General features: G+C 40.9%; 2 protein-coding genes across 12 annotated transcripts in view; one reads left to right on the top strand and one right to left on the bottom strand.

The window, feature by feature from the left end:
* Nucleotides 1-9,686, bottom strand: part of POLH (DNA polymerase eta) — a 29,572-nt gene extending 19,886 nt beyond the window's left edge. Inside the window, exons 1-5 of one of the 4 annotated variants that reach the window (XM_067752827.1) lie at nucleotides 9,361-9,686; nucleotides 8,631-8,653; nucleotides 5,853-5,993; nucleotides 5,453-5,587; nucleotides 3,800-4,017 (exon numbers count right to left, since the gene is read on the bottom strand). In XM_067752827.1, coding sequence (XP_067608928.1) covers nucleotides 3,800-4,017; nucleotides 5,453-5,587; nucleotides 5,853-5,989 — 490 coding nt within the window. In that variant the 5' untranslated portion in view covers nucleotides 5,990-5,993; nucleotides 8,631-8,653; nucleotides 9,361-9,686. The remainder of the gene's footprint in view (nucleotides 1-3,799; nucleotides 4,018-5,452; nucleotides 5,588-5,852; nucleotides 5,994-8,630; nucleotides 8,654-9,360) is intronic. The other 3 variants (XM_067752828.1, XM_067752826.1, XM_067752829.1) reach the window with 3 other exon arrangements.
* Nucleotides 9,687-9,755: 69 nt separating this feature from the next.
* Nucleotides 9,756-21,500, top strand: part of XPO5 (exportin 5) — a 45,682-nt gene continuing 33,937 nt past the window's right edge. For 2 of the 8 annotated variants that reach the window (XR_010946825.1, XR_010946826.1), the window contains exons 1-8: nucleotides 9,756-10,046; nucleotides 11,681-11,802; nucleotides 12,732-12,804; nucleotides 13,885-14,022; nucleotides 14,418-14,600; nucleotides 17,539-17,565; nucleotides 18,109-18,294; nucleotides 18,930-19,006. Coding sequence is in view for 6 of the 8 variants with exons in the window: in XM_067752825.1 (XP_067608926.1) it covers nucleotides 9,942-10,046; nucleotides 11,681-11,802; nucleotides 12,732-12,804; nucleotides 13,885-14,022; nucleotides 14,418-14,600; nucleotides 17,539-17,565; nucleotides 18,109-18,294; nucleotides 18,930-19,006 (911 nt within the window). In the remaining 2 variants the exon portion in view is untranslated. The remainder of the gene's footprint in view (nucleotides 10,047-11,680; nucleotides 11,803-12,731; nucleotides 12,805-13,884; nucleotides 14,023-14,417; nucleotides 14,601-17,538; nucleotides 17,566-18,108; nucleotides 18,295-18,929; nucleotides 19,007-21,500) is intronic. The other 6 variants (XM_067752824.1, XM_067752822.1, XM_067752825.1 and 3 more) reach the window with 5 other exon arrangements.

A 21,500-nucleotide genomic window follows, 5' to 3' on the forward strand; every position in this document is an offset into this window, starting at 1 on the left:
ATGACAGACTTGGGAAAAGATATTTGAAGAGTCAAAAATAGACAAGGGACCAACAACTAGGATACACAAGGAGCTCTTCCAAAAAAAAAAAAAAAAAACAACGGCAGAAATCCAATGGAAAATTGAATGAAGATTATAAATAAACAATTCACAAAAGTAGAAACTCAATAGGCTAACAAGTATATGAAGAGAAGCTCAACCTCAATTAGTAAAGAGAAGTATAAATTAAAACAAACCCCAAAATATAAAATACCCCTTTATAGCCATCACATTGGCAGGTACTTTAAAATATTAGATAATACCAATTGCTGGTGAGGATATGGAGGAAACAGGAATTCTTGTGTACTGTCAGAGGTAGGGCAAATTGTTACAGTTATTCTGGGGAGCAATTTGGCAGTATTTAGTGAAACTAAGTATATGTGTATACCCTATAATCTAGCAGTCCACTCCTGAAGATACTTCCCAGAGAAACCCTTGCATATGTCCAAGAGGATTAATGAGGACATTCATCATATAAACAGAAGGACGTGAGAAGCAACCAATGAGCTCATCAGTAGGAAAAGGGTCTGTAAACATGGTAGATCCATACCACGGATTATGCTGCAATTAAAAGAAATCAATTACATATAAATACAGCTACATGAATAGATGTATAAAATCAGCAATGAAAGAAAATTAAGAATGAGACCTATAATAACAGTGCTATCATGTAATTAAAAAGCACAATTTTTTTTAAACATTGTTTCACAGCAAATTAATGCAGTTTATACTCAACTGCATCTTTTTTTTTTTAATTTTTATTGGAGTATAGTTAATTTACAATGTTGTATCAGTTTCAGGTGTACAGCAAAGTGAATCAGTCACACATATACATACAACCACTCTTTTTTTTAGATTCTTTTCCCATGTCATTACAGAGTATTGAGTAGAGTTCCCTGTGCTATACAGCAGGTTCTTATTAGTTATCTATTTCATATATAGTAGTGTGTATATGTCAGTCCCAATCTCCCAATTTATCCCTCCCCCACCACCTTATCCCCTGGTAACCATAAGTTTGTTTTCTACATTCGTGATGCTACTTCTGTTTTGTACATAAGTTCATTTGTACCTTTTTTTTTTCAGATTCCACATATAAGCGATATCATATGTTTGTCTTTCTGTGTCTTACTTCACAGAGTATGACAATCTCTAGGTCCATCCATGTTGCTACAAACGGCATTATTTTTGTTCTTTATGGCTGAGTTATATTCCATTGTATATATGTAACACATCTTCTTTACCCATTCCTCTGTCGATGGACATTTAGGTTGCTTCCATGTCCTGGCTATTGTAAATAGTGCTGCAATGAACACTAGGGTGCATGTATATTTTTGAATTATGGTTTTCTCTGGGTATATGCCCAGGAGTGAGATTACTGGGTCATATGGTAGTTCTTTTTTTTTTAACAACTTTTTTTTTTTTTTAAAGATGTTGGGGGTAGGAGTTTATTAATTAATTTATTTATTTTTGCTGTGTTGGGTCTTCGTTTCTGTGCGAGGGCTTTCTCTAGTTGTGGCAAGCGGGGGCCACTCTTCATCACGGTGTGCGGGCCTCTTACTATTGCGGCCTCTCTTGTTGTGGCTCACAGGCTCCAGACGCGCAGGCTCAGTAGCTGTAGCGCACAGGCTTAGTTGCTCCGCGGCATGTGGGATCCTTCCAGACCAGGGCTCGAACCCGTGTCCCCTGCATTAGCAGGCAGATTCTCAACCACTGCGCCACCAGGGAAGCCCAACAACTTTTTTTTTTTTTAACTTTATTTATTTTATTTATTTTTGGCTGTGTTGGGTCTTCATTGCTGCACATGGGCTTTCTCTAGTTGCAGCGAGCGGGGACTACTCTTCGTTGTGGTGCACAGCTTCTTACTGTGGTGGCTTCTCTTGTTGTGGAGCATGGGCTCTAGGTGCATGGGCTTCAGTAGTTGCAGCGCGCAGGATCAGTAATTGTGGCTCGTGGGCTCCAGAGCACAGGCTCAGTAGTTGTGGCACACAGGCTTAGTTGCTCCAGGGTATGTGGGATCTTCCCCGACCAGGGATCAAACCCGTGTCCCCTGCATTGGCAGGCGGATTCTCAACCACTGCACCACCAGGGAAGCCCCGATATCGTAGCTCTATTTTTAGTTTTTTAAGAAACCTCCATACTGTTCTCCATAGTGGTTGTACCAATTTACATTCCCACCAACAGTGTAGGAGGGTTCCCTTTTCTCCACACCCTCTCCAGCATTTGTTGTTTGTAGATTTTTTTTTTTTTGCGGTAGGTGGGCCTCTCACCGCTGTTGTCTCTCCCGTTGTGGAGCACAGCCTCCGGACGCACAGCCTCAGCGGCCATGGCTCACAGGCCTAGCCGCTCCGTGGCGTGTGGGATCCTCCCGGACTGGGGCACGAACCCGTGTCCCCTGCATCGGCAGGCGGACTCCAAACCACTGAGCCACCAGGGAAGCCCTGTTTGTAGATTTTTTGATGATGGCCATTCTGACCAGTGTGAGGTGATACCTCATTGTAGTTTTGATTTGCATTTCTCTAATAATTAGTGATGTTGAGTACCTTTTCACGTGCTTAAAAAGCACAAGTTTTAAAAGCACACGTTATATAAGTCAGAGAAAGACAAATACTGTGTTATCACTTATATGTGGAATCTAAAAAATAAATAAATTAATACAACAAAACCGGAACAGACTCACAGATAGAGAGAACAAACTAGTGGTTACCAGTGAGGAGAGGGGAGGGGAAGGGGCAAGATAGGGGTAGGCGTTTTAGAGATACAAAATACTGTGCATAAAATAAATAAGCAATAAGGATACATTATGCAGCAATTATTTTATAGTAACTTTAAATGGAGTATAATCTATAAAAATAATGAATCACTATGTTGTACCCCTGAAAGTAATATAATAGTAAATCAACTATATTTCAATAAATAAATAAAAAATAAATGAAAAATGATAACAGCAGACAAATAAAAATAATTAAAAGCACATGTACAAAGCAACACTGTACAATTTATAAAGACATATACATATTTAAGAAGATATACATCAGTGAGTGCCAGAGGGTTTGTGGGGTAGGAAGGGAGAAGGGGGAATCACTATGAAGGGGAAAAGAAGTAAAATAAGTAAAGTAAAATGAGAGAGGCCTTGAACAGCCCATCGATGACATTATCCTGATAACTGATTAGAAATTTTGAGTAATTCAACTCCCTGTTGTTTAGGTCCCCTTAAAAAAAGCTCACTCTTCGGGCTTCCCTGGTGGCGCAGTGGTTGAGAGTCCGCCTGCCAATGCAGGGGACATGGGTTCGTGCCCCCGTCCAGGAAGATCCCACAGGCCGCGGAGCAGCTGGGCTCGTGAGCCGTGGCTGCTGAGCCTGCGCGTCCGGAGCGTCTGCTCCGCAACAGGAGAGGCCACAACAGTGAGAGGCCCGCGTAACGCAAAAAAAAAAAAAAAAGCTCACTCTTCTTATGAACCAAGTTACAATAATATAAATTAACCTACAAATAATGGAAGTGTGCAGTCAGCCTTCTACTGATAACTTTAACCTGCCCTAGTTATGTCTCAAGAGAAACTTGATGTTAATACAGATTTTACAGCTTCTCAACATCTCAACCTGGAAAGATAAAAGAATTTGTATATCCTTCCATGTGAGTCCTTGTGATTCATTCATGTTGTAGTTTAAGTTTCCTTTCAATCAATCCAAGAAGGAGCAGTGTGACCAAGCAAAGCAGGTTCCAAAGGCAGGAAGCAGAAGCAATATGATGCTATGCAAGTACCTTTCCGAACAGTCCCTTCTGCTGTTGTAGGGCTTTGGGGCAACCCTTCAATGTAGGTGGTTGGCAATAAGTCTGCTGAGAGAGGCTGACCTTGGAGCTTTTGCAGTCTCTCTTGTACAGCACTGGTCAGGTCTACATAAGCCTCATCAATGCTGGCACGTTCAATCACAGCAAAACGAGACATTACCTCCATCACTTCCACACTGGCTTCCCGGTACCTAAGAGCATGAGAGCACAATATACTCACACACATACAGAGCAAGGAAAGGATGCTCTATTGCAGTAGTTGGTGTTCTTTCACAGACTCTTAAGTATAATCACTCCAAGGTATTTTTAAGAATAGTTGATAAACTAAGTATATATATGTTTTTGCAAATCATATTTTTATTTTTATAACCTGGCATCTCAGGTTAATTATTAAAATAATAATTTTAAATTACCAGGTCTTTATTAATAACTCTCTGGTCTACAAACTTATTCCTAAATTTTCTAAAACTGCCTTTGTTCATTATTTGATGAAGATTTTAAGAGTAAAATAAATGATCCAGTTTTAAGTTGGTGGCATGTGGCTTTTCAAAATCACACTCTGAAGTCAACTATATTTCTGGGAAGTTACACTGTCTTTCCCAGCATAAAATTCTATTCAATGCAACGTAGCATATGTCCATTAGCTGAATTAATTCTACTTTAGGGTTACAGTATTAATCTTCAGTCAAATCTGTCTTCTTTTCTGGCAATAATCCCAATGTGAGGTTGGCTATGACACTCCACCTTTAGACTTCTAATTGATAGGTGAATTCAGGGGTATCTCAAGTCCCAAGTCAAAGCATGATCCCTACACACACCACCCCACACAGTATAGTGTACTGTGAGAACGTGGAGATCTGAAAATGAATCCTCAGTCTTCCACTTCCTAACTGTGCGAACTTAAATTATTTAACCTCTCTAAATTGGTCCCTCATTTGTGTGTGCGGGTGGGGGTGGGGGGGATAATACTAGAACCTTCCTTATAACAATGTGAGATTTAAGAGACACTGCCAATGAAGAATTTAACACAGTGCCTGGCATATGACATATGTTCACTATACACTAGCTATTAGGATTATTATAATGACTGGGGCTTGTATCTACCTCTAACTTGGCTATGCCTATACTAATGCCTCCCATTCCAAGGCTAACTTTCTAAAATCTGGGCAGAGATCGCTCAGTTCAAAAACAGAAAAATTAAGCTTCTTTGGGACTGTTCAGTTCTGGCAAATAATTCTAGATATTGCACTAGAATGTGAGTTTGACTCAGTCTTCTCTGGAAAAACTCTTATTAGTTTCACAGTCAATTTAATTACTTCAAACACTTCAGACTTTTGGCCTGAGAACATGGGAAGTGGAATTAAGTTTTAATTATAACAACCAATTGTTAAATAATTAAGGAACTGAAAGGGTATTAAGGGTGGCAATTATTATAGGTAATAATGATTCCGAACTGTTCCTAAAACGCAATATTAAAATCTGTTTTCATTCCACACTGAAAATTTAGCTGACTAAAGGGAATTTTTTCAGATGTTATTTACATAAAACGAATTAGAAACATGAGTTCCTAGCCTCATGAAATGCTTCCAACTCTTCCATTCCCCTTAAACAAGCTTTTCTTCTTACTTGGTGAGGTTAGCTTTTCCATGGGACTCACGAACTTGTGCCAGTAGAAGATCTGGACATAACTTCTTAGCATCTTCTGCCCACATGTATCTAGTGACCCCAAATGCACGAGCTTCATAACTTACTGAAATGATTCTAAGGTTAGGAAAAAAAGGGGAACAGAAAAATATTACATGATCACAAGCAAAAATAATTAAAATTTAACATGATGAATAGGTTATAAACATAATAGTATAAACTTTTTGGTCACTGATGCTACTATTCATTCTCAAACATAGCAGTTCAGAATCCCCCAAAACAGGACCTAGCATAGTGCCACGTATTCTTTTTTTTTTTTTGCCATGTATTCTTATAGATTAAAACAGTAGTTGAGAGTTACAACAATAACTATGATACATACCCACCACCCTTCCATGATTTGTACTGTGCAACTGCACAAGGTTTATTCTTCAAATGAGGATTTTGCCGCTGTTCCACTTGAACAAAAAAACAGTCCATGTCCACTAGAGTAATTACCCGGTCTTGTCCATTAGCCATTTTTCTGTAAGACAATATTTTATGGACAGTTAGAAAGGATATTGAATAAAAAGTGCCAAAGAAAATTATACTTCCATTCTTCCATTGTTGAATTACCATAAGCATGGGAACATGGAAACTAACAATAATGAAACAGGCATTTTCATATACTGCTGGCAGGAAAATAATAAACTGATACAACTTTAGAAAGGTAATAAATATTGAAAGCTTTAAAGAATACCCATCCCCCCAAAGAATTGAACACTTCACAAAAGAAGATATACAAATAGTCAACAGTCACATGAAAATGGCTCAACATCATTAGTCATAGGGAAATGCAAATCAAAACCACAATGCAGGCTTCCCTGGTGGCGCAGTGGTTGAGAGTCCGCCTGCCGATGCAGGGGACACGGGTTCGTGCCCCGGTCCGGGAAGATCCCACATGCCGTGGAGCGGCTGGGCCCGTGAGCCATGGCCGCTGAGCCTGCGCGTCCAGAGCCTGTGCTCCGCAACGGGAGAGGCCACAACAGTGAGAGGCCCACGTACCGCAAAAAAAAAAAAAAACCACAATGCACGTCAATGGAGGGATAAAGTCAACAGTTAATCTAGTTGACAGACAAATCTCAAATATAAGTTCAGGGAAAAGAGAAGCAGAAAATGATATATAACATCAAAGCATTCATGTGAATTTTTAAAACTTTTTATTTTGAAATACTTTTACACTTACAGAAAAGTTGCAAATATAGTAGGGTTCTCCTATACCCAGTTTCCCCTAAAGCTAACATTTTATACAGCACAATTATCAAAACTAAAGAATGAACATTAGTATAATATTCACACTACAAACTTTACTTGAATTTTACCAGTTATTCCACTAATGTTCATTTTTGGTTCCAGGATCCAGCTTAGGATCCAGTCTTAGTCTTCACGTCTCCTTAGTCTTCTCCAATCTGTGACATTTCATGTTTTTCATGACCTTGACACTTTTGAAGGGAACTACTCAGTTGCTTTGAGAATGTCTCTCAGTTTAGGTTTGTCTGATGTTTTCTCTTGATTAGACTGAGGTTATGCATTTTTAGCAAGAATATTATGGAAGGGTTCTGCTTTTCTCAGTGTATCATGTTGGGAGGTACATGATGTCACTGTGTGTTAATACTGGTGATGTTAAGCATATCATTTAGTTGAGATAGTGTTTGCTAGGTTTCTCACTGTAAAGTTACTATTTTTTCCTTTCTTAGGAGAGATACTTTGAGACTATGCAAATACCCTGTTTCTCCTCAAACTTTCAACCACTAAGCACCCATCAGTGGATCTGGCCTGTCACAATTTGTGATGTTCTAAAGGTGATTTTCTACCCATTCATGTAAATTTTTGAAGACAAAAAGAAAACAATACTACATACTATTTGTAGACAGACATATATAAAGGTATGGATGCTAGACTGAAAGAACAAACCTTATACACAATGAATACAGACTAACGTTTTCATTTAACATTGTTAGAAATCTAAAAGGATTCAGTAAACTAAAGCAGTGGCTCTGCAAACTTTGCTACAGATTAGAATCACCTAGGAACCTTTAATACTATTGATTTCTGGCTTCTACCACCAGACATGTAACTTAATTGGTATGGGTGTGACCTGGCCATCATGATTTCTAAAAGCTCTCTCTAATAAGCTCTCTCTTATGATTTTTATTTTTATTTATTTATTTAATTTTGAAAGAAGGCATCAGGGATTAGAAGTTGGGTGCAGAATGGCTTCATTTAAAGAAAAAGAGAAAAAGGAAGACAATAATCTTTGGTTTATTATTAAAGAAAGAATTCGTGTGTGTGTGTGTGTGTGTGTGTGTGTGTGTGTGTGTGTGTGTGTGTGTGTGTGTGTGTGTGTGTGTGTGTGGTACGCGGGCCTCTCACTGTTGTGGCCTCTCCCGTTGCCCAGCACAGGATCCGGATGCGCAGGCTCAGCGGCCATGGCTCACGGGCCCAGCCGCTCCGCGGCATATGGGATCTTCCCGGACCGGGGCCACGAACTTGTGTCCCCTGCATGGGCAGGCGGACTCTCAACCACTATGCCACCAGGGAAGCCCTCTCTCATGATTTTTAAAAGCAGAGATTGAAAACCACTGACTTAAAGTAAATAAGATATTTGTGGAAACACAGTAATTCATGATTTAAATATGAGAGAACACAGGTTATACAGTTGAGTAAGCACTCAACTGTATTCTTTTTTTTTTTTTTTTTTTTTGCGGTACGCGGGCCTCTCACCGCTGTGGCCTCTCCCGTTGCGGAGCACAGGCTCCAGACAAGCAGGCTCAGCGGCCATGGCTCACGGGCCCAGCCGCTCCACGGCATGTGGGATCTTCCCGGACCGGGGCACGAACCCGTGTCCCCTGCATCAGCAGGCGGACTCTCAACCACTGAGCCACCAGGGAAGCCCAACTGTATTCTTTTTTTAAAAAAGTATCAAAAATTAACATTCACCTTGAAAAAAGTGTCATGCAACTACAAAGCTGGAAGATTAGGGAAAAGAAAATGATGAATTCAAAAAATCAGAGTATTCAAGGCATTAATTCCTTACAAATTCCACTCACCTAAAACAGGCAGAAAGTAATACTTTAAACATTTATAAGTTAAAACCATAACATGCCAGAAATCACTTTACCTTGAAGTGGCTTTTGTACAGTCCTGGAACAGATAACGCCAAAGTAAAAATAGTAAATGCATTGTCACACACACACACCCAGGTAAGTACATTAGATGCAAACACTAGAAGTGGAGTATGAACAGGGAGCAGTGATTTAAGTAGAGCAAACATTTCCTAAATATACAACACCAAAACGGATATTCAGATTTTAACTGTTTTAGTTTTCAGTTTATGTATTTTGCTGGAGAAAGCAAGAGTTTTTTAAAGATGAAAAATGAAACATACTCTCTGCCAAAACCCTCCTTTGGGAATAAGGATTACACTATTTTGAAGTCATATAAATATTATATACATATATGATATACATATATATTTCATATATATGATATATGTAGCACTTCAAATGATCAAAACTGTACAAACCTTCGGTATTTGCAATTATTCATCATTAACGATCTCGATTTACCCCAATCTTTAAAAACAAGTTTGGTGCCAATCAGGTGATAACACACCCAAGGAAAATACGTACAGGTGAAGAGGGAGGTTTAAGAGCTACCATTTTCTTTCCACAAGAAAAATCCTCTTAAGAGGCAATACCAGGGCCTTTTCTCTCTGTGAGCAAGTATTTCTATTTCATGTAATTTCGGCCCAATGTTGTCCCCAGTCACTGCTATATTATACAACCAATAGCCAAGGCAACATGAAAAGTCTAAAAACAGAGATACAGAACTGTTCTAAATTCTCTTACCAATGTGACAACACTTGGCAAAACCGCCACCAGCGGACGCCACCGATGCTGGACTCGGTGTCCACTGGAAGGACGATGAAGTGGTCTTGAATATCCGTCTCCTTTCCGGGAACGGATCAGTCGGTTTCGAGAGAGATTTATTCCCGGCAACGACGGAGAAAAGGACCTAAGCGCGCTGACGATCCTCGCCCTGGCAGCAGCCGGCACAGCCGGGCGGGTCCAGCCTTAGCCACCGAGATCTGCTCACAGCCTTTCCGACAGTTATTCGCCGCGCGCGCCGCCGAGGGCCGTTGACGCGCCTGCGCACCGTGGCCCCTAAGTCTCTCGCTCCGCCCACCAAGGAGCAACAGTCAAAAGGAAGTCGCCACTTCCGCGGGCGCATGCGTACTGGAGGGTCGGGCGCGTGCGCAGCGCTGGCTTTTTCCCGGCTGGGTCTTGCTCGCGCTCCTCCTCCCGCTCCCCACCGTCCCCCTTAAGCCCGCCGCGGCCGGGTACCAGCGTGTGGTCCCGCCAACGGAGCGATCCGTGCCTCGTGCTTCCGGGACGTCCGTTGTGCGCGCTTGCGGCGCGTGGCACTAGTCATGTCGGTGGATCAAGTGAACGCGCTGTGCGAGCAGCTGGTGAAAGCGGTGACGATCATGATGGACCCCAGCTCCACCCAGCGCTACCGGCTAGAAGCCCTCAAGGTAGCTGGAGTCTGTCGCCCCGGGCCTGCTCCGAGACCCTCCCCCAGCCCCAGCAGTACCGGCGCAGCCCAAGACCCTGGCCGTCTCCCGCCCACGCGGCCCCTGGACCTCGGTCCCCAACCCCCGGGGGCCCTCCCCTCGCCGCTTTCCGCGCCTCTTCCCACTCCCCGCCTTCTGTGCTCGCCGCTCCTGCCCTTCTCCCGGGACGCTGTCGTCCCTAGCTCTCTGTGGCCGTCTCATCTCACCACCACTTCCCACTGCCCTCTCCTCCCCCCTCGCCACTTCTGTTTGCTCTTCTCCGTACCACGACTCCCTCCACAGCCTGCTGCACCCACTTTATTCCCTCAAACCCCACATCCCTGCATCCCCTCGCTTTCCCGTGGCGCACGTGTCCAGCCCATGTCCAACCCGTCCCCAACACCGGCCACATTCTTTATAGTCTCCGCTGCACTAAACGTTTCCTTGCTGACCCACTCCTGACCCGCCCTAACCGAGCTCCAGCCCCTCTAGTGCCCCTTAACACCCTTACACCTCTCCATAACCCACTTCTGTGTCTTGGGTATTTCTGGCCTAATTCTCACCCCACCCCTCCATGTTTTTTATTGTGTGATATTCTTAGGCTTTGCGCAAAGATGAACTTCTACCACTTACTTTGCATTTTCACAAGGGTCTTTTGGTTTCCTGAAAGTAGTTTTCTTGAGTGTCGGATGCTCTGCTACCGGGACTGACTCTTGTAGTGTAATTTGGGAATGCTAATACAAAACCAATGGGGATGCTAATACAATTCGAGTTTATTCCCCCATCAAACAATGTATGTGGGCTGTGAGAAATGACCTCTAGGAAGAAATATTTGTGCCGTGTGTATTTTAAGAGATGTAACTTCATAAAGTGGAGTGAGCATCACTTGGAGGAAACTTTACAATATATAGATGTATGCCACAGGATTTGGAATCAGAAATATTTGGGTTCTATTAGTTTCTCTTTTACTATGAAATATTAAAGATAGACACAAAAGTAGAATACTGCAACGGTCTTGTGTATACCCATCACCTGAACTCAGCAGCTGTAAAGATTTTACCACATTTGCTTTATCCCTCCCCCCACCAAAGGTTTTTAAAGCAAATCCTAGAAATTGTCATTTTACCTGTGTACTTCAGGGGTATATCTCTAACAATTTTTTACTCATTTATGTCAAATTTATTTTTTCTAACACTAATTGGCCATTGCATGGGAAATCTGGAACTATCAAAGTGAAAGGAATGTTTATCAGTTCTTTATTCATATAATATTGATATAGATTTTGCAGCTTAAAAATATAGCTCAGGGGCTTCCCTGGTGGCGCAGTGGTTGAGAGTCCGCCTGCCGATGCAGGGGACACGGGTTCGTGCCCCGGTCCGGGAAGATCCCACATGCCGCGGAGCGGCTAGGCCCGTGAGCCATGGCCACTGAGCCTGCGCTTCCGGAGCCTGTGCTCCGCAATGGGAGAGGCCACAACAGTGAGACGCCCGCGTACCGCAAAAATATATATATATATATATATATAGCTCAGGTTGGAGTTGAAGATGAAGTTTTCTGTTTTTAGTCCACACTCTCTCTTGGCTCCTAAGGGAAACGCTAACTTTTCTTCTTTTCAGTTTTGTGAGGAGTTTAAAGAAAAGTGCCCTATATGTGTCCCTTGTGGCTTGCGGTTGGCTGAGAAAACACAAATTGCCATCGTCAGACATTTTGGCCTTCAGATCCTGGAACACGTTGTCAAGTAAGGAGCTTTTGGACCTTACCACTGAAGTGTGTGAGAGAGCAAATCTTTATTTAGTGTATAACTCATAGAGGTACTGTTTAGGTGAGTAGAAAAGAGCAATCCCCAGGGAGAAAGGAATGATTCCTGAGAGGTTATCACAACCTCACGGGAGCTCTCATTCAGAACTTAACCTTTCTCAAGTTTCTTCATCTGTGTAAAGTGCATAGTACATACTAAGCATTCTGCAAGTATTAGCTCATAGTCATTTAGCATTTATTGAGCTCCTAATATATGCCAGCAGACCTCAGATTTTTTTAGAATAATGCAGTGTATAGGTAAATGAATCTCTGATTAGGCAACACGCCTTTAATTTCTTTTCTTTTCTTCTTTTCTTTTTTAAGTTTGAGTGTGAATGGCAAATTCTAAGCAAGATTATATGAGAATAACTGAAAACCCTTCCTAACTTGAGTCTCCTACTCCCAGTGCCTATCAGAAGCATCAGCTTTTAAGATTTAGCCACAGTTTTTCTGGAATTGTGCTATTACTTTCCAGTAATTTGGGAATTACTGAACTGAAACCAGTTCAGAAAGGAAGTTAGTGTTTTCAAATTCTATTTTCTTCTGAAAATCAGCTACATTTTCGCAGTTGTCCCAGGTACATATTTGCTTTTGGTCTGTCAATAAAATCAAGGAGAAAAGCTCATCTGTGCACAGATCCTGTGTGGATTCTAATTAATGGACTGCTGCGTATATAAAACTCTTTTTTTCTGTTAGCATTTTGGTTAAATGTGGACTGTTTCTGTCCATTCTTTGAAGGATACCAAAATCCAAAGTATAGTTTCTTAGTGAAATCACCAGCATTATTTTAACACAGGAATCAAAGCTAATCTGTTCTGAAGAGAAGACTTCTAATTTAGTTCTGTTGACTTTATGCATTTTGGTGGCCAGGTTTCGGTGGAACAGCATGTCTCGATTGGAGAAGGTCTATCTGAAGAACAGTGTCATGGAGCTGATTGCAAATGTAAGGAATGGTTGGTTGGAAGTCCTGTGTTTCCGAGGTAGTTTAGACAAACTGTAACTTTTCCAATGTAGCATTTGTGTAAAAATTCACTGCTTCTACATAGGTCAAACAGCATGCTTTATATACTATTAAATGTTACCTTCAAGATAAAAAGAACCACCGTCACTAGAAATCACAGTTCATCACGTTTCTCTTACTGGATTTAATTAATCCCTTATGTGTTGACTTCTGTTTTTAAAATTATGAAGACAGGGCAGAGAGATTAAACATTTTCAGCAAATGAGTAAGAGTCTTAGATTAATCAATTCTAAATTAGATTACACTTTGCTATTTGTTTCCTTTTATTCTAAAGTGAATTACTTTATGATATTAGCAATAAAAAATATGCTGAATGAGTTTGACTCAGGAGTTAGAATATGACTTTGAACATGTTTAGAATCCATAGCCTTTTATGTTCTGTTTCACAAAGGGCATGAAAATGGGAATTCACACCCCTTTACGTCCCCAAAGTCTAGTGTTGTTAATAGAAAAAAAAAATTCCCTTCAAAATTATTAACTTAGCTAGCTAAGGATTTGTATTTTATTAATTCTGGGGAAACTTGATAGAAGTCATAATTCATTAGTCTTGATATCAAACTTCAGAAGAGAGTCCCAGTAATGGTCTTTCTGTATCTTCTAATACTAGAACTATTGGTAAAATATTCAGTTACTCCTTATTGTCCCACTTTATCAGCCTTTCCATGTGTTCCTTATTTCCATACTTTTCCACCCTGGCCCTCTTACAAAATGAAAACAATCAATATGAGAGTCTCTTCAGTTTGTAAAGGAGAAGAGCAGTGATGTCTTCCTTGCTCCATGAGACAGCCATTTTATTAGCTGATGCAACCCTCTGTTAAGCTTTAAGTGGGAAGGATGATTAGTGAGAATTCAGGACAGGTGACTCAGATATGGAGAACAGGTTTGTTTATTCTGTTTAGTTTAAAAGTAGGCCTGCTCATGAGTTTCAGACACTTTTACAGCCCAATTTTTTCCCTTGAATTCAGTCTTGCAGACCTCTTAATATCTCTTATTCTTTTTCAGGGAACACTGAACATTTTGGAAGAGGAGAACCATATTAAAGATGTTCTGTCTCGAATTGTAGTAGAAATGATCAAGCGGGAGTGGCCACAGCACTGGCCTGACATGCTAATAGAATTGGACATTCTTTCCAAACAAGGGGTATGTAGTACAGCTGTATCAATTCAGGGTTTTTTTTATTTTTTTTTTGTTTTTTTTTTGCGGTACGCGGGCCTCTCACTGTTGTGGCCTCTGCCGTTGCGGAGCACAGGCTCCGGACGCGCAGGCTCAGCGGCCATGGCTCACGGGCCCAGCCACTCCGCAGCATGTGGGATCTTCCCGGACCAGGGCACGAACCCGTGTCCCCTGCATCAGCAGGTGGACTTTCAACCACTGCGCCACCAGGGAAGCCCCAATTCAGGTTTTTGTTTTTGTTTGCTCTTCAGGATGTTTTTGGTTGGTTTGTTTGTCTTGTCAGCAGAAAAGAGCCTTTGGTCATATTTATAATGAAAAACATATTTCAGTTTCATTTAACTACCTTCTCTCTATTGGTATAGGAAACACAGACAGAATTAGTGATGTTCATCCTTTTGCGACTGGCAGAGGACGTAGTGACCTTTCAGACTCTACCCCCTCAAAGACGAAGGGATATCCAGCAAACGTTAACCCAGAACATGGAAAGAATCTTCACTTTTCTACTTAACACACTTCAAGAAAATGTAAACAAGTACCAACAAGTGGTAAGGGATAAATACCACCTCCCTAAAGTTCTGTTTTCTAATATGAGTGGGTTTGTTTGTTTTTTAAAGTTAATCCTTTAGCAAGAAACTAGGGTGTTCAGTTTAGTAAACGGAACGGCTATTTTATAAGCAAAAAAGAAACAAAGATGACAGGAAAAACTGGAATTAATTTTCTAAGAAGCTCAATTCAGTGAGTTTCCATACCTACCAGAAAAAAATAATTCCTTTTATAGTAAGAAAATTCCTAAGAAAATAGTATAAAAATGAAGATTAATTTCTTTTTTTGTTGTTTAATTTATTTTTAAAATTTTGGCCATGCCGTGCAGCTTGTGCGATCTCAGTTCCCTGACCAAGGATTGAACCCGGGTCATGGCAGTGAAAGCACCGAATCCTAACCACTAGACCACCAAGGAACTCCCTGTAGGTTAATTCTTAATATTTGAAACCCAGATTCCTGATAGGTCAGGATAGTATCCCTGTTAAATTTCGATGTCCCATTTAGTCTTGGTCCCTTTTGCAGTGGAAACTGTGCCAAGTTTTATTAATCTTGATTACATGATTCCTGGTATTTCTTCCTGATGAGGTTTTTCTTCTGCAGAAAAAGGCAAACCAGATACTGTCTTTCCAATCATTGTCAGTTTTAGCAGAGAGCCTTTAGAAGAAGGCTGTGTGAAAGTTAATCTAGTACCATGGTTCTCAAAAGGAGGGGCGATTTTGCCCCCCAGGTTGTCACAACTAGGGGTTGCTACTGGCCTCTAATGGGTAGCCAGGCACGATGCTAAACATTCTATAATGCCCAGAACAGTCTTCCAAAATAATTTTCTGACCCAAAATGTCAATAGCATTGAGGTTTCAGAACCCTAATCTGGAATCCTCATACATGCTTATTTCACACAAAAAAAATCATTAAAATTTGGGTTGCCAGGGGTTTTCTGCCCCTGACATCTTCCTTAAGTCTATTTTCAGGGAAGCACTAGATACTAACACAAATGATGACAAGGTACTATTGGTGTCAGGGTAGGGAGAAACTCACAATGAATACCTAATATATGCTATATACTTTTTTTTTTTTAACATCTTTATTGGAGTATAATTGCTTTACAATGGTTATATACTTTTTCTTGCTTTACATGTTATTTAATCCTCAAAACAACCCTAAGAGAAAGTATTATCTCCATATTATGGATGAGGAAACTGAATTTCAGAGAATAATTATTGAAGATCCTCTAATAAATGATTATAGTGGAATTCACACCCCATTCTTTTTAGCAGAATGGACTCTTTCCCCCCACATATCTCCCTGGGATTTTACAAAAGAAAATATCAAAGTATTTGCATTTAAAAACCTATGTGTATTGAGGGTGAAAGAAGTTGGGTTTTTTTTTTGGCCGCGTTGGGTCTTCGTTGCTGCACGGGCTTTCTCTAGTGGCGGCGAGTGGGGGCTACTCTTTGTTGCGGTGCTCGGGCTTCTTATTGCGGTGGCTTCTCTTGTTGCAAAGCATGGGCTCTAGGCGTGCGGACCTCAGTAGTTGTGGCTTGCGGGCTCTAGAGTGCAGGTTCAGTAGCTGTGGCGCCCAGGCTTAGTTGCTCCGCGGCATGTGGGATCTTCCCGGACCAGGGCTTGAACCCGTGTCCCCTGCACTGGCAGGCAGATTCTTAACCACTGTGCCACCAGGGAAGTCCAAAGAGGTATTCTTTCCATTTTCCCCTAGGAGATTTAATCCCTAAGAGACATGAACAAATTATGAATGCTTCAGTGCCCTAGAAATCTAGCCAACATGCCAGAGCAGGGCCGATTGATGATGGTCTGACACAAGTTAGAAATACATCCGCTGGTGTTTTTCTTTAGCCTTGGTGTCCATTATCTCCATCTATTAAACCAGGCTACCAGGACCAGAGCACACCAAGGGACATCTCTTGTACCTGAAACTTCTCAGTTTCCTCATAGTTCCTTCTCTGCTTCCATCCCTTCACCTTCCCACCTAGGGAGTAGGCTGAATGGTAAACAAGGATGGGATGAGTAGGCTTACTCTCCCTGTCCATCACCTGGCGCCTGTACTGGTCCCAGGGGGCAGGAGGATAGGATCCGGATGGGAATGCAGGATTTGTTGGAGGAGATGGTGAAGGCTGGACTTGGCTGTTGTTGCCTGGATCCCTTTCCTTCTTGGGCAGCATCAGTAGATGCTGGTGAGAGGGTTCTACTCATCTCTGCCCCATTAACACCGCTCTTTGACCACTGATGGTGAGGGCTTAATACTTGTTCTTTGTTAGAAAAATTACTTTTTGAAAGTTGAGAAAAGGAATTATAAAACAAATCCTTTATGATGCTAATGGTGGTAAGTTTTTAAGTACGTCAGGAGTTGTTATTCCTGCTTGTAAAATTATAAATTGTATAATTTACTGAACAGACATTATTTTGGTCTACTTAGCATTTAATATTTTTGTGTTTGTGGTTTTCCTACAGTTATGTCCCTGCATACACGGTCATAAATTGTACTCATTTTAATTTTGTTTCTTTTTTCCATTAACATTACATCATTTCAGTATACCTTTGCTAGTTATAATTTGTCTCTATTTTAATATAGAAAAAATACTAATACTTTGATTTAAACTATATTTCTTTCATCACTAGCAATGTTGAGCCTGCTTCATTGTTCATCTGTTAGTTGTATTTCTTTGTAAACTGTGTGCGTTGAAACTGTCTTTGTGGATCTTAATGTTCTAGTAGATTTTGTCATATTGCTGAAACTAAAATAACCTGTCCTTCTTTGGGAGAATATCAGTTTTGTATTCTTAGTAAAGTTGTATTCTTTTCCAAGATTAAAAGTTGAGTATTGGAAAATCATTGTTCAAGGGCCTAGATTATGGGGGTGGAAAGTTATTACATAGCCTTTTGCTCTTTAAAAACATTTAGATCCTTATACTTCTTTTCTTTCAGAAGACAGATAATTCTCAGGAGTCAAAGGTAAGAGCTCTTGGTGGAGTTGGAAGGAGGCTTCTTTGAGGCTTTCAGGTACAGGGATGCATATATCTAGTGGAGGGTGACCTCGGCCTTGGTTTTTTTTCGTTTTGCTTCTTTTTTTGGCTGTGCCGTGCGGCTTGTAGGAGCTTTAGTTCCCCGACCAGGGATCAGACCCATGCTCTCAGCAGTGAAAGCAAGAAGTCCTGTCACAGGACCGCCAGGGAATTCCCTCAGCCTTGGTTTATTTGATCACTGAGCTATGGTGGAAGGGAGTTAAAATGATAATATCTGAGATTTGTTGAAGGATGTAAAATGGCCACACATGCCAATATAGTTGTACTGATGGGCATCAAGAATGCCATCATTTGATAAGTGTGTGTATCAGAAGAAAACCTTTGAGTTGCCTATCAGTAACAGTTGCATGAGTACATTTTATTGTTTGTTTTTCTTTTTAGAATTAGAAAGTAGAAGGAGCTTGGGTATAATCACAGCTTTCTTGTCTGTTAGTGAGGACTTAATGGCTAAAAGTTACTTCTTTTCATGCAGGCCCAAGCAAACTGTCGAGTAGGAATTGCAGCACTGAATACTCTAGCGGGCTACATTGACTGGGTGTCCATGAGTCACATTACTGCTGAAAACTGTAAACTCCTGGAGATGCTGTGCCTGCTTCTGAACGAACAGGAACTTCAGCTGGGAGCAGCTGAGTGTCTTCTCATTGCAGTCAGCAGGAAAGTAAGTTACCACTTCACACTGACTTTGACAGTCTCTGAGTGACGCATATGTGTGTTTAATTCTATGTTGTGGTGAAAGACATTTAAAGGTTTGGGTTTTTTTGTTTGTTTTTTTGTTTTACTTGACACCAACTTAATTACCTGCCTCCAATCTTTTGGACAACAGTTTGCCGATATCCTAGGAATCCATTGTCAGGATATATAGAGATTTGTAGGGCTACTTGGTTCTTGAAAGAGCTGTGAATCTTGGTACTTCATGCTTAAGAAACTATATAAGCGTAATGTTAAAGTTTAAAACTCACATCGTGTTACGTCAAAGCATTGTAGAAGGTGACTCTACTGGCTTTATAGCTGTCTTGGCTAACAAATGGGATTGTGACTCTTCTCCATAAGAGTGTTATTTTCAGATGTAATTTATTTTGCTTTCATATCATCATTATTGCCCAACACATTTTAAAATATAAGTCTTATCCAGGTTTGGATTTAAAGAGTTTTTTTTCAGTGTTCAGTTAGCCCCAGGGCTATGTGAGAAATTAGGAAGTCAGTATATTTGATTTTATAGGTATAGAAATTGTTAGTACTTGGAGGTTTTTAATAACATAGTTATTACCTGTGTTTCCCTAAAATCGGGTCTAGGGCAAGTTGGAAGACCGGAAGCCCTTGATGGTCTTATTTGGAGATGTTGCCATGCATTATATACTCTCCGCTGCGCAGTGAGTACCTTCTTTTCTATGTGTTTTCTAATTTCTTTGTCATTTTTGTATCTCATTTGGATGTATCTGAAGTTCCTGTTTGACTGTTAGCAGTCAGTTGACTGTGTTTTTAATAGGAAAATCAGGCACTCTTAAAGGGACTTTTTCACCTTTTTGAAGATCTTATGCTGGAAGTAAGTTGTGGCTGTTGACTCAGCATCCACTCACATTCACAGTTTTCCACATTCTCCCCAGACAGCTCATCTCCTTGGTTCTCTTTGTGTGCTTTTGATGATCCCTGAGCCTCCTAGTAGCCTTGGTGACTAGGCCAGAGAATGCTCTGATCTGACCAGAGTATGTCCCAGGGCCTTCCTTGATTGCAGAACTCGAGACACTCCTCCCTCTCTCCTTGTCAAAGTAATCAATGCCTGAAGTGCTGAGGCTCTAGGAAGCAGCAGGAACAATGTGGTCAGTGTGGAATATGTGTATAAATCCTGTAAAAACATTCTATGTCCTGAAATAGTGGCTTCTGCTTATTTTCTTCTAATCGCTCTGAAAAATGTTAAAGCATTTCCTGATATGTTTTTCTTACCAGGGAGTCAGGTAGAACTGTGTATTACAGTAGTTGAAACTGTCACAGCACCCATTTTTCTTCAATACTCTTTCTTCACTTTTGGTGCCAGGGACAAATGAAAAGATGTGAGACACAGATATATTACTTAAAATTTCTTACTGTCCATTCTAACATAGCTTTTATGATGGCTCTTTCCTATGGATACTACAGGTCTGTTTTTAAGGAGTCCTGTTAATTAAATTAATAACATATCTTTTGGGTGGCCACTGTAGTTACTGTTTTCAGGGCCCATTTCTTAGTTCCCTAGAGACTATGACATTCACACTGAGGTGGCCTATCTCCATTTGTGCTACTGGTACTGGTTAGTAAAGCTGTGATTCAAACTCAGACTTCAGAGCCTGCACTAGAAACCATGATGCCACTCTGTCCTTCAACATCACTAGAGCCTAGGTCTTTCTTACCCTGAGGCCCATGCTTTTTCTGTTATACTGCACGCCTCCAGAACACGCTAATATGGCTGCTGTCTACACCAGTCCTTATTAATTCTTTTTTTTTTTTTTTTTTTTTGCGGTACGTGGGCCTCTCACTGTTGTGGCCTCTCCCGCTGCGGAGCACAGGCTCCGGACGCGCAGGCTCAGCGGCCATGGCTCACGGGCCCAGCCGCTCCGCGGCATGTGGGATCTTCCTGGACCGGGGCACGAACCCGCGTCCCCTGCATCAGCAGGCGGACTCTCAACCACTGCGCCACCAGGGAAGCCCCCTTATTAATTCTTGTTAGTGCAAATCGTCCTACATCATTGTAGGTCAGGTTTTTCCACCAAATAATCTTTTTTTTTAATTTAAAGGGGTATTTGCATTCTAAAATAGCACATAGGTGATTACTGATCTGAACTAAATGACTTGGAGAAATGAGATACCAAGTTACGTTTTTAATACCATCTTTAAAAAAAGATTTTGTTTTTTTAGAGCACATTAAGGTTCACAGCAAAATTCAGGGGAAGGTACAGAGATTTCCCATATATTCCCTGCCCCCACACATGCATAGCCTCCCCCATTATAGCCATCCCCTGTCAGAGTGGTACATTTGTTAGAGCTGTTGAACTTACATTGACACATCATAATCATCCAAAGGCCATAGTTTACCTTAGGGTTAACCTTGCTGTTTTACATTTTATGGGTACGTTCTCTGAGTTTCAACAAACTTGTAATAACATATATTCATCATAATAGTATCTTACAGGTTTTTCACTGCCCTAAAAATGCTCTGTGCTCTGCCTGTTTATCCCTCCTCTCCCACCCAAACTCCTGGCAACCGCTGATCTTTTTACTTTCTCCATAGTTTTGCCTTTTCCAGAATGTTGTATAGTTGTAATCATATAGTATGTAACCTTTTCAGATTGTTTCCTTTCACTTAGTATCATGCATTTATAGTTCCTACACGTCTTTTCATGGCTTGGTTAGCTCATTCCTTTTTACCACTGAATAATATTCTGTTGTCTGGATGTACCAAAGTTTATTTATCCATTTACTTACTGAAGGACGTCTTGGTTGCTTCCAGATTTTTGCAGTTATGAATAAAACTGCTATAAACATCCGTGTGTAGGTTTTTGTATGTTCAGCTCCTTTGGGTAATTACCAAGGAGTGTGATTACTAAATCATATGGAAGAGTATGTTTAGTTTTGTAAGAAACTGTCAAACTGTCTTCCAGAGGGGCTGTACCATTTTGCATTCCCACCAACAATGAATGAGAGTTCCTGTTGCTCCACATCCTCACCAGCATTTGGTGTTGTCAGTGTTCTGGATTTTGGCTATTCTAATAGGTGTATAGTGCTATCTCGTTTTAATTTGCAATTCCCTGATGACATTTGATGTGGAGCTTGTTTTCATATGTTTATTTCCCATCTGTGTGTCTTCTTTAGTGAGGTGTCTATTAAGGTCTT

This window comes from Pseudorca crassidens, chromosome 10 (genome assembly GCF_039906515.1).
Source record: "Pseudorca crassidens isolate mPseCra1 chromosome 10, mPseCra1.hap1, whole genome shotgun sequence".
NCBI classification, from domain to species: Eukaryota; Metazoa; Chordata; class Mammalia; order Artiodactyla; family Delphinidae; genus Pseudorca; species Pseudorca crassidens.